This window comes from Chelmon rostratus, chromosome 19 (assembly GCF_017976325.1).
Source record: "Chelmon rostratus isolate fCheRos1 chromosome 19, fCheRos1.pri, whole genome shotgun sequence".
Taxonomy (NCBI): Eukaryota; Metazoa; Chordata; class Actinopteri; order Chaetodontiformes; family Chaetodontidae; genus Chelmon; species Chelmon rostratus.
In genome coordinates, this window is record NC_055676.1 from 362956 (window position 1) to 375932 (window position 12977).

At 39.5% G+C, this 12977-nt stretch overlaps 1 protein-coding gene across 4 annotated transcripts; it reads left to right on the forward strand.

The window, feature by feature from the left end:
* Nucleotides 1-388: 388 nt before the first annotated feature.
* On the forward strand, nt 389-12977 carry hmgcs1 (3-hydroxy-3-methylglutaryl-CoA synthase 1 (soluble)). 4 transcript variants are annotated; one of them, XM_041960855.1, is made up of 10 exons: nt 389-526; nt 1974-2421; nt 4080-4205; nt 4694-4858; nt 6031-6199; nt 6878-7048; nt 7484-7590; nt 7716-7841; nt 8345-8502; nt 9426-12977. In XM_041960855.1, the coding sequence occupies exons 2-10, from the start codon at nt 1974-1976 to the stop codon at nt 9501-9503; spliced, it is 1548 nt and encodes a 515-aa protein (XP_041816789.1). In that variant the 5' UTR covers nt 389-526; the 3' UTR covers nt 9504-12977. The 4 variants fall into 4 exon arrangements, with proteins under 4 accessions (XP_041816789.1, XP_041816793.1, XP_041816790.1 ...); XM_041960859.1 differs by lacking the exon at nt 389-526 and adding an exon at nt 979-996; XM_041960856.1 differs by lacking the exon at nt 389-526 and adding an exon at nt 1075-1429.

Below are 12977 nucleotides of genomic sequence, written 5' to 3' on the forward strand. Positions count from 1 at the left end.
TATAGTATTTAGTAATTCATTTTGGGAATAGAGTGCTTTAAGTATTAGTTACTGGCCACCGATGGTCATCACCGGAAACTGTATGAAAATTGTTTAAAAGGCAGGGTAGTGCTCCTGCTCATCCTGACTGTATGAATGAGTGCTTGTTGCCATGGGCACGCTGTGCCGTAATTCAAGCGTTAGCCACTGCAGTGTCTACCGCGCCAGGAATTACTTTCCTGTTATGATTGGCTCCCACTATCTCACCAGACATCGTACATCTCACACCATTGGACCGCCGGTACAACTCTGGCGCGTGTTGTGATTCCAAATCTTCGATTGGCCATAAACCTGCGGGACTTGGTAGCGCCGCATGTCGTCCGTGAGCTGTGATTGGACAGGAAGCCAAGTGCTGAAGTGCAGGGTGTACGCTGCTCTGTCATCGTCATATATAAATACACTTTACCGGAGTGACAAGTACTGCTGGGATAGAAACAAGTTACGAAGTAGTGACTCTTTTCATTGCTGTAGTTAACTTCAGACACAGGTAAGAAGCTTCATGTACTATCTGCTGCTCTGTATACAAATTCCGACGAATGCCTGTTATCTCCGATGCCAGTGTGGAATTTTAAGATTGAAGTAGAAATGTTGAGTCCGTGTTTCGCTAAGTAACTCACTTATTTAGTACATTTGTAGTACATTATACGAGTAATATTAGACACAAGTCAGCTAACGTTTAATGAAGCTGTTGTAAGTAAATTCTAGTCCCATGTGTTGGATTAGACACGGGTCCGTCAGTTATTTGGTCCGGGTGGCAATCTAGCGTTAGCTGGTCGTAATCGTGTCAGTGAAATTTGTTGTCTTGAATAGAACTATTGGGGTTTTAAAACCATACTTATATATTCCTTTAGGCAACAAATCGATGTTTTGTTTGTTTGTTTGTTTTTAACATAAGGGTCCCTTCAGCGCGACACAATAACGGTTTGCAGATGTCGATACCGGACGTAAACCACTGAAGTACATGGGATTCCGTTGCACTTTCACCCAGTTTTTCTCTCCTCTATCCTAACCTGGTCTCTTTCTCCCAAACACAAGCTTTTTGTAGCTAGTTGTTAAGGTGCCTGTAATAAGCAATATAACAGTTTGCTAGCTGTCAAACTTTAGATCTAACAAATGTTTCATTACGTTAACCTTGCTAAAATCAGTTTTGAAAGTGCACTACTCATATCCTTTCCATTTAGCTAACGTTAACAACTTTGTACGTGGTTGTCTGTCTTTTTGTGAGCTAGTGGCATGTGCAACAGGACTGGCGTTTAATTAGTTTGGTTAGTAAATAAATACAAAGTAAAGGTAACAGTTAATAGTATCTCAACCGTCGCAGCAAGTGTCTGCTAGTGGAGCGATGTTAGCTAACATGCTAGTTGGTCTATGTTCTCCATAACCTTTTCAGGTAACGTTAGCTAAACTTGCATTAGCTAAAAACTGTTCCTTTAAGATATTAATCTGACTGATATTACTGAAATACTAGTTTCTTTCTGCATTCTACTTTACTGAGAAGTTGTATCTGCAAACATGTCAAGTGGGAGGAAAAGCTAACGTGCTGATGGTGCTCTGCTTTTTATGTTACTCTGAGACAACTGTTGCCCTGTGATGGTGTATTACATTAACTCTCTGGATGGATATATTTAGTGGTTAGTACTCTTCAAGCAGAGTCAGTAAGATGCACGAACTCTTGCACTTTTTATGAACAATGTTATTACAGTTGTTAAAGTTTTGCGAACTGAGGGGTGTGCATGTGTAGCTTTTTGTAGTGGTGTATGTATTAACTGCTTTTTTTAATGTACCCATATTAACACCAGCTGACAGGAGGCATTGCAGGCTCCCAGTTAATTACTATAGACTTTTCAAAGCTGTAGTTCTCCAACATTATCAACACATATATTTATCCAAGTAAAATGATGCTGAACATAAAAATCCTTCTCAATCCGTTGCAGATGCCTGGATCAGCTCCAATCAGTTGCTTGGGACCATGGCCCAAAGATGTGGGCATTATTGCCATGGAAGTATACTTCCCCTCCCAGTATGTGGACCAGGCCGAGCTGGAGCAGTTTGATGCTGTGCCAGCAGGTAAATACACTGTTGGGCTGGGCCAAGCTCGCATGGGCTTCTGCTCAGACCGTGAGGACATCAACTCCTTGTGCCTGACGGTGGTCCAGAGGCTAATGGAGCGAAATGGTCTGTCCTATGACAGCGTGGGTCGACTAGAGGTCGGCACTGAGACTATCATTGACAAGTCGAAGTCTGTCAAGACAGTCATCATGCAGCTGTTTGAGGAGTCTGGCAATACAGATGTGGAAGGCATTGACACCACAAACGCCTGCTATGGCGGTACAGCAGCACTCTTTAATGCTGTCAACTGGGTGGAGTCCAGCTCCTGGGATGGTGAGTGAACCAACTTGGGTTAATGTGTGTTGATGGCTTTTCACTATTTACTTAATTAACACAAAAAAGATGGAAAAAGAAAAAAGTTAATTGCTTAGTATATACTGTCACTGTTCCCTAGAAACCAAGCTAACAACAACCATCCACACTCACACCCTAATCAGGAGCAATTTCATTTGCCCATACTGGTAAATTGCAGGGACAACACACCTCTTGCTATACAAAACATCCATATATTATGCTTCAAATAAGCAGTACAATTCTCAGTAAATTTATTTTAGCTTTATATTAAATTCATATTGATCATACAGCATAAATCTGTAAAGTGTTTTTGTTCTGTTAGTTATTTACACACAAAAACATGGGAAGCGGTGTAATAACTAAAAACTGGAATCCAAAAGATCTCTTTGTTGTTCAACAGAATGCAAAAGATTCATTGGCAACGACAAGGGTCTATGGGCAGACAGCACTTAATTAAAGGACTCAAATAGGTCATCTCCTCAAACCTTTTCTGGAGCTTCCCTGCACCAGCACAGAACAAGAGCTGCTGTTGCTTGGTGAAAGTTAGGGAAATCCTTTTTCCATTCTGTGTTACATTGATAAATGTTTCCTCTTGTTTTGGCCTTATTTTCATTAGGGAGTGTTTCATTAATTTTTTTAGCAACATAATTATCCTTATTTTAAGATAACATAAAGTTAAGTGACTGTCCTGATACCAGTTTATACAGTTATACATCAGTAAGAAGTTGAAAATTATATTTTTCAATCATCATCAATCTGTTGTACTTTTGCAAGAGATTAGAGCTAAATTAGCTTCATATTTTCTGTATAAACATGTGGCCCCTAGTCGTTTCCCTGAGTTTTTTTATTTTCAGTTGTGGAAAGTGAGACTGAGGTTACTTTATCAAAATGTGCAACTGTTCCACTGCAACTCAGCACAACCTTGCTGATACTCTGGATGTGCTCTATATTTTTTGTACATAATTTGTTCAACTTTTTTAATTGAAATGTAAATTACAATATGAAAATTTCCTTGTACTTGATCTTTTAACATTAGTGTTTGTTGTAATGATGTCTTTTTTTATTTAATTAAGTCTTCATTTATTTCCAAAATTAAAAACAAAGGTATGTCAGGCAGCCATTTTACTTGCTGGAGTAAAAATAAAAGAATATACTTAGACACTAATTTAACAGAGTAACTTAATTTCTCTGTATATAAGATGAAGCATTTTTAGCATGAAAACCTGCATTTTTAATTTAGCCAAGCATCCTGTAGCATTTGTAACAAAACCAAACATTGTACAGCTTGAAGCATTACTGTCTCACTGTCAGCCGGTGCAAAGTTCACCACATATTCCTGCTCAGCAGTGGGAGCAGCAGCATTAGTGACAGTACCCGTTTAGCTTGCCTTTTGTCAGAGATGGCGAAGATTTCATTCAGTTGAATGACTATATACTTTAGTTGACTAGGATTTAATGAGCCTTAATCATTGCAAGAAATGACTTTTTACACTCATGCAGTGGGTTGCTGCAACAGTTTTGTGTCGAGTTAAACGCCACTGTGCTGATGATTCCATTTGAGAGAAGTGATGTGTGTGTGTGTATATATGTTTTTAGAATCAGTCTTGCTATTTCTCTTCTCATGTTTCTTCTCTGCAGGACGTTATGCTTTGGTTGTAGCAGGGGACATTGCTGTCTACGCTACAGGAAGTGCTCGGCCTACAGGGGGTGCAGGTGCAGTGGCCATGCTTGTTGGGCCTAACGCTCCTCTGGCCTTTGAACGAGGTTAGTTAAGCAACAGCTATTAGTTAGCACTATTTGCTGACTGACTTACTGACAAGACCCCACTGTTACTTAGCTGATGCCATTATTGAAGTGTTAACTGATTAGTTAACCTATGTACTGAGTCACTGAAGTTTTTATTTGAGATTAATATTGATTGATTATTATCTATGAGAGCCAGGCTCTCTGTTGTCTTCCATTTTAATCTGTAATTTTGTTTGACAGTTTTGTGCTTTTTACAGTGTGCCCTGATTAGATGAGTTATTGTACTATTAGGTGTTGAACTGTACATCTGAATACCAGAAACTAGAACAATTAAACACAAATTTATCCTTGAAAATACATGTATATGTCTGAAATATAGCCAGCTTTGCACAGACAGTGCAGTCATACATACATAGGGGTCATACATGTATAAAAGGAGCTGAATTAAGTGTGTGTTTAAGTGTAGTGTAAGCATGTCCCAGATAACTGCTGTGGCTGTGGTGCAGGTCTGCGAGGAACCCACATGCAGCATGCATATGACTTCTACAAGCCAGACCTCGTGTCAGAGTACCCTGTGGTGGATGGCAAGCTGTCGATACAGTGCTACCTGAGTGCCTTGGACCGCTGCTACTCTGTGTATCGCAACAAGATCCACGCACAGTGGCAAAGAGGTGGGTTAAAATGGTTATCTATGATCAATATAGACAGATCTTCCAACATTTCAAAGTGCTCCATGTAGGCTTGCTTTGTATTCTTCTTGCAGTGAGAAAACATTTCAAAGCCAAATCTCTCTTCATCAGATGCAGACATCACTGTGTAAATTACACTTTCAGTTTTATTGTTGCTCCATGTTAAATATCATACAGCTGAAGAACTTTTAAAAACCTAGATCTAAGGTTCCAGCAGAAAAAAAACATATAATACTGCTACATAATAAGACCAGTTGTAATATTGCTGTTGAAAGAAACGGTGTGATGCATCTTCTGTACCCTGCTGAATTTGATTGTCAAAGTAGCTTTCTGTTGCAAAGGTGCTGTTACTGTCATACATGTAGAGGGGAGTGTTGTGGAGGGACTGGTCAGATAATAGACTAATTAGTTAAGAGGGTTTAGGACGTCGCTAAGAAGTTTGCCTAAGTTCAGTGACCATAAAGCAGCTAATGAGATGGGCCTTTAACCTGATGTCTCAACATCTACAGTATCTGAGAGCATGAGGCTATTAAAGACCCGATAAACCATACATAAGCAGCACACCAGCAGCCCTACTCTCTGGGCTTGACACGGCTGTGTATCGATGTCAGTGCAAAGACACCTCAGCCCTTAATGTTGTCGGTGTATTCCTGACCTTGAAATGAGCTTGTCACATTGGTATTTTTGTACCTAGCACAGTGTGCAGAGGCGGGAGGAGAGGTGCAACAAGATGAGAGTTGTATGCAGATTAATAACAGCAAGTCTAAATATTTGGGTAAAAACTGTTCCCTGCTCTTTGCAACTGTACCATGCAGAAGTAAAATCATTATTTATCATTTTACTTAAGTCACCTAGGTATTCACCTACTCTGACCTGTAAAAGAGGTCCCACAGAATGAGGCAAGATGTACTGATATACAGATATTCTGTGAAGGATTAACACAGGATGGGGGGCCTATATGTCCTGTGGGTGTATGTTCGTGTGTTAAGAATTATGAAAATGTGGCAATTGGCTGACGTTATGGTCAATGCATGCATACTTTATGGCTTCTTGCCAGTTTGTCAAATATATATATTAAAACAAGTAACAGTCATTCAAAAGAGGAAAATGTGTTTTCCAGGCTTATGTGGTATAATCATTCTTCTTCTTGACAGAGGGTTCAGAGAAGCTCTTCAGCCTGGAGGACTTTGGCTATCTCGTCTTCCATTCTCCATACTGCAAGCTGGTACAGAAGTCGCTGGCTAGACTGATGCTGAATGACTTTCTGAGCCACCCAAGCCCCAACACTGAGACAGGACCCTTCACAGGCCTTGATGCCTTCCGGTACACTCAAAATAGACCAGCTTGACAGCATACAAGGTTTCGGTCCTTCATTAAAATGAGCCTCTTGATTAAAGTCCTGCTTTGAAGGACTAAGAAAGGATCTCTTCGTTAATGGAGCACATCCACATTTAAGAAAGTAGGCTGTCCTAAAATAGATTTACGTTCCTCGCTGTATGTAAAGTAAAGCTATAGCTGAAGGCCTATAGTCACAAGTAAAACTTGAGTACTGATGTGGCCTGTCAGTATCTGACGCTTGTTGATTTATGTTGGTGATACAGTCTGCCTCAGACACTTAAAACCTGCTCCTGACCAGCTTTGGCTAAAAGCCAAAAGCTTTATGACATGAAGATACTGATACTGGCAATTTTTTTGTTTTCTTATAGCAGCTGGCATAATACTATTAAAGTTCAGTTTGACTGCATTTGTAGTGGATTGAGAACACCACCATGTGGCAACCTAGGCTATAAATGCTGTGCACAGTAATCCCAATCCTCCGATTGCATATTTTTGAAAAATATCCTAGAACAATTTACACACAATGAATCTGGGCCTCCCTACCTTACAGTTAAGATAACCCATAGCATAACTACTGGGGATCTGGATTCCTCAAATGTACAACTGAGTTCTGTTCTGTAACAGCACAAAGAAACACTTTGCTGTTGTGTGTTTGGATTGCAGAGATGTACACCCAGAAGACACTTACTTCGACCGGGATGTGGAGAAGGCCTTCATGAAGGCCAGTGCAGATCTCTTTGAGAAGAAGACCAAGTGCTCCCTGCTTATCTCCAACCAGAATGGAAACATGTACACCCCCTCTGTCTATGGCTGCCTAGCTTCCCTAATTGCACAGTATGTCTGAGTGTCTGCTTTTGTATGACTTTCTTTCATTCATCTATTTTATTTAATTACTAAATTCTATTATCTCTTGAAGCAGAACAAAGGAAAAAAATGAACAAAACAACGCAAATTGCTCAAAACACTCCTTCTGAAATGCCTCCCGTGGACATTGAATATGGCAGAGGCAAGACAGAGCCACAGATGTCCAGGCCAAAATCCTATTAAACCCCTTTAATAATAACTTCCTTGTTGACACTTTGGTATATAAGGTAGTCTGTCTTTCCCCATAGTCATCTTTTCAGCGTGACAGGCCACATTCAGGCAACAGAAGTCACTGGTGAACATTGACATCCGTGGCTAGTTTTCATAACCCTAACACTTTGCACAGGCATTTGAATCTCAGTGCTGTAGTCTGTAAAGAGAACCTTTGTTGTCTCTGTGTTGCAGACATGCACCTTCACAAATAGCAGGGCAGAGGATTGGTGTGTTCTCCTATGGTTCAGGATTTGCTGCTACTCTGTATTCTCTTAGAGTCACACAGGACCATACACCTGGTAAGTCAGTGTTGAGTCCTTTCAGTTGTCTGATGTGGCTGAAACTGCAATGTATAGTAATGATAAAATCTTAGGACAAAATGGTTATGTGTTCATCAATCTGATTTGTTCATTGTTGGTTTCAGGATCTGGTCTAGACAAACTTGTGTCCAGCCTGAGTGACCTGAAGGTCAGACTGGACTCAAGAAAGAAGGTATCACCTGCTGTCTTCTCTGAGAACATGAAGCTGAGAGAGGAGACACACCACTTAGGTATGACAGTCACCACTGTGCTTGTCCGAATATGGAAGAGCCATTGTAATTGTTTTATGTATCTGTGATACTGGCTTTTTGTAAAAGCTGTACTAATACAGAAAAGATTGCCTCATTGTTTTAGTCCACTGCAATAAAAAAATTACTGGCAATGGCTTTCTTCATTAATATCACTGTCTGACCAAAATAGTCAAATTCAGAATACTGTATTTATCCCCCCAACAAGTACTTGCTAATCAGAGGCAGAGTAGGCCCGGTCATGACTTCAGTGGACATCAGAGCAGAGAGGCTTTTCATTTGTTTTCTATTAAGATGAGTTGTGTTTGCCAGTAATATTGGTTAGAGATTAATGACACGTTATTCATTTTGTCCCCTTGACAATGGGATATTACCCAGCAAAGACATGACATGCAGTTCTCATTAAAGAAATCAAAGTAACTGGAAACATTAGAAGCATAACACCTTGTGATGGTGTGTCATTTTTTTTCAATCTGTCTGTACAGCCAGCTATGTCCCTCGAGGCTCAGTGGAGGATCTGTTCCCGGGGACATGGTACATGACAAGAGTGGATGACAAACACCGCAGGGAATATGCCCGAAGACCTCTGGATAATGACCTGTCAGCAGTGCAAGAACTTGTTCACTCCAGTACTGCCACAGAGGTACACGATGAGTAAACATTCGGACAATGTTTTCTACTTTTAACATTAGATATAATGTAGATCAAATGAATTACAAGACAGCCTTTATATCTGTAAATGGAGTGTATGATCAGCAGGTAGTAGAAACTGATGTTGAAGTGGAGAACATATGGGAGTCCATGTGGAGAAATGTGTCTAATCTGACCTTGTGTGGCAGTTTGAGTTAAGGATAATTCTGGTTTATCACAATTAAGATCTTTTACATTTCAATTTTGCCCATCATTTCTGTTTTGATCAATATTTTGCTGAAATCTGGGAACACGGTGATAATACTAAAAAGAAATCAAATGGGTCATGAAATGCCAGCAGTCAGATGATCAGTTATTATGAAATGATAGACAAAAAAAAATTTAAACCCAAGCTGTAATAAACCAGAACTGTCCTTCAAGACAACATCATACATTGATAGATTGGACATTCTTGGTTTGTTCTGTTACATGAAAGTCCCTGGTGACAACAATAGACATGTTGTTTGTATGTCATCAACAGCAAACTAAAACAGGCACAGATTAGAAAACAGGGTGAGGCTTCTAATGAAAATACTAAAATAAAGAAATATACTTGCAAAACCTGTGAAGTTACATCCCTGATTCCAAAAAAGTTCTGATGCTGTGTAAAACATAAATAAAACAGAATGTGACAACTTGCTAATTCATTTTGTACAGCTGAAAACAGTACAAAGATATTGAAAGTTTGCCTCATCAACCTCATTGATTTTTGTAAATAAAGCTCATTCTGAATTTGATGCTAGCAACACGTTTCAAACAAACTGAGACAGGAGCAACAAGACAGCAGCAGAGGAGAAATGTATTTTGGCCTTATACCATTCAGTGCTTTGTAAACCAACAGTTCATTCATATTCATGGTCTGTTTTTCTCCTCCAGCACATCCCGAGTCCAGTCAAGAAGATGCCTCGCATTCCGACAGCCGCTGCTGGTGCTGAGGCTGCCGTCAGCAACTGAGAGTACTCAGCTTACCTCTGAGAGGTATTAAGGTCCAACAGTTTGGCAACTGTAATAACTATACAACACTAGAGGTCAGAAGGCTAGCAGGAGATGACCATGTCACCTCAAAATCAATATACACAATATACTCAAGTAGTCGAAGTGTTGAGTGGAGGCATGTGGACAGTTGAAGACACTGCCTGTACCCTTCCCATCATCCCTCTATTTGGCAGGAAATTCTGCTCTATATTTGACCACAGGGTATATTTTGATCCCAGTAATTATTTGATTTAGCAATCCTTTATTTCAAACTTAAGGTTTTTGCATATTTTACTTTTGCATTTGTGCAAATTGGACAGTTGTGTATTTGGGAGGAGGACTGGCAGATGTTTACATTGAGTGTTGCTGATATCAAGTTTAAAAAGCAGATTTCCTGCTAGCAGCTGGCATCCAGTGACAGGAAGAGGAAACTGACAGAATTAATTTGGCTTCATATACCTCCTTGTGGGCCTCTACTGTATTAATGTATCAAAACAGTGCTGCTGCTGCCATGGCAACCCAGTGCAAGACAAGGCTCATACCCCCACCCTACTGTTTGTGTTCAATATCTCAGTTTTCTTTGAAAGGATGTGTGTGATTTTTGTAAACTTTGCAGTTTCAACTTGTGACTGCACACAGTGAATGGAGTCTTACTTTATACTGTTGTTGTCTGCAGTAGCTGAGCTAATATAGTCAACATGCTGACCTGGAAGGAAACATAGAAAGTTGTTGGCCATCTCATACTTGGTGATGATCCTCAAACAGGAAAAAACCTGTTCTGTTTGCTGTGTTGTGTATGTTATTTTAGTTGGTGTAAAAAAAAATGTTTTTTGTTTGTAACTACATGACATATCAAAACTCATTGAATGATTTGGCAAAGTGAGTAGCTGCTGCTGTTCTGCGTCAGGTTTACTTAAAGGTGCAGTCAGCGATTCTAATTCCAGTATGGTTTTTGTCAAATTCACTGAATATCTCTTAGGGTCCACTAGCTGTCTTCTCTGTGCATGTGAAAAAAAATCCAGTGTTTATACACAGCCCTGGATCTCTAAATGGGAAACAAACAAAGTGGCCCCAACCAATCCAGACACAACAGTATTCCAGCCCATCAGCAACAGGGGAACCAGTTGCACTCTGACCTCTGCCCCTTCCTCTGCAGGCTACTGTCCCTCTTCATGTTCTCGCTCATGAGGAACAGAGCTGCTCCATGATAGGAATGAAACATCAATAACATTGCAGATAGTACCTTGCCAACTTGATATAAAAATATTTTACTTTCTACAGTAGACATCACATGTGTCAATACCTTGGCAAGAAACATCTTCACCTGTGTAACATTACTTATGGAGACTAACTTATCGTTGGTAAAAGGAGGCTCTGGATTCCACTATATTTCTGTTTTGGCCAGCTAGCTCAGTTGTTAGTGTGTAGCGTCCGTGGATTTGGTGGACAGAGCTTCTGAGGAAGCAGTGAAGTGGGAGGGAAGAGAAAGAATTGCTAACTCAATCTTTAACCTTGCAAAATCATCAGCTCTGATTTTTTCAAAATTCCATTAAAAAAAGCTTCAGGAGATGTACTGCAACATGTGTTAAAACATACTTAACAATACTTGCATTTTATTTTTTCAGTTGATGAAACAATTAGGTGATTGATAAGGCATTAATCATTTAACAATTCGTTAAAAAATGCCAAATATTCTCTGGTTTCAGCTTCTCAATTATGAAAAAAACAGCTTTTTTAAAAAAAAATAACTGAACTGATTTGCTGGTAAACAGAACAAGATATGGACTCATTGGAAATGGAGCAGGACATTTTGACTTTTTTTTTCCCAGACTATATGATTAACCCAGTTAGATAATTATCAGTTGCAGCCCAAATTCTTTCCAGACCACTGCAATGCCACAAGTAGTGTCTTTGCCTTTTTACTGCCACCACCCCTACAGTAAAATGTACAGAAACAGTTCAGTACAACATAATGAAGAGAGGAAAATACAGAGTAAATTATTTTTAAAAATATTGCCATTACAACATTATTGATTGCAGTGGTCACCTGTGAGCTCTTCTTTTTGTAATGTTGCTCAGCAGTAAAACATGCAGTTTAGTATGGACAGCAGGAAGGAAGGAAGGAAGGAAGGAAGGATTTATTGCAGAGATGTTGGATTAGACTACATTAGTTTTAGAAGGGTGGACCAACAATCTGGAAACAAAGTAAGTTTTATTATGACCCGTGTCATTTTACCTTTCATCTTTCGTCAGTTCAGACAGATGGTGAGAAAGGCATTTTGGGTTCTGTTACAGTTTGTTTGGTCCAGTTTTTCCCTCTGGTTTTACAGACACTAAACTGAATGCTGATCAAATGATGGATAGTTCAGGGACCAGGGATTTGGAGCATCCCCAGCAAATACAGTGAGCTCTGGCTCTGCCTCTTTAAAAGCTGGAAAGCAGTCACTTAAGCAGCAACAGTACAATGATGTATTGTGTTTATTTTTGTGCAAAAAATTACAGGGGAAAAGTATACTATACTGTATACTGTATCCAACAATTAATTACAGACCCTCGTGCAACCCTTGTCAAATCCCATTGTCAGGCAGTGATTGCCACAGTTTTGTCACTCCTCATTATGCCAAACTGCCACTCGTTTGTATCAGCCAGTGTTACATTGGAACAGCTGATGTGAATGTGAACTGCAGTGTTCCAGCATTGTTGTCTTTCCTGAGTGAGTTTCATTCAGTAAAAGTGTAACATTAAATCATACCAAAGCCTTAATGTCAAAGCGCTTTGTCTCATGAAGTTATAGGTCAGGACATTTAAATGCAACACACAAAACTGAACAGTTTCATGTCTCATGTCAGCAAATTCATGTCATTCATGTTAATGTTTTTCATTTAAAATTACTGGTTTTTCCTGTTCAGCATTGATTTGACAATAGCACTCTCAGCAACAAAAAACAAAAAAACAAATGTTGAAATTTATAGAGCTCAGGCAGAAAACATCAGCCTTAAACTTGATGTCAGGAATTCTGCTCCTGTTCATGGTTCGGACTTGCTCATTGACTTGCACACAGGGATCAGAGGAGTTGGGACAGTTGATGTCAAGGCGACTACCTTCTTGAGAAGCCTTACATGAAGCATGTATGAACTGTAAACAAAGCTTTTCTCCTAATAATGTACAGGTACACTTTTTAATTGTATAGTCAGAATTGTTTTTCTGGAGTTAGGCCTTGCTCACACCAGCATCACAGGCACACAAAAGATTGCTGTGACTGTTCTTGGTGTGACTGTAACATCTGTATTGTGTATGTTTGTAGGGCCTGTCTCAAAGGTCTCATGATCTTTACCAATGTTGATGGTAATGTACAGTACAATCTAAAAGATAATCTATGCTGTGTAGATGTAAATTAATGTAAATTAATTTTATTCAGTATGTTCAAATGTGTAGATTCAGAATAAATGGACA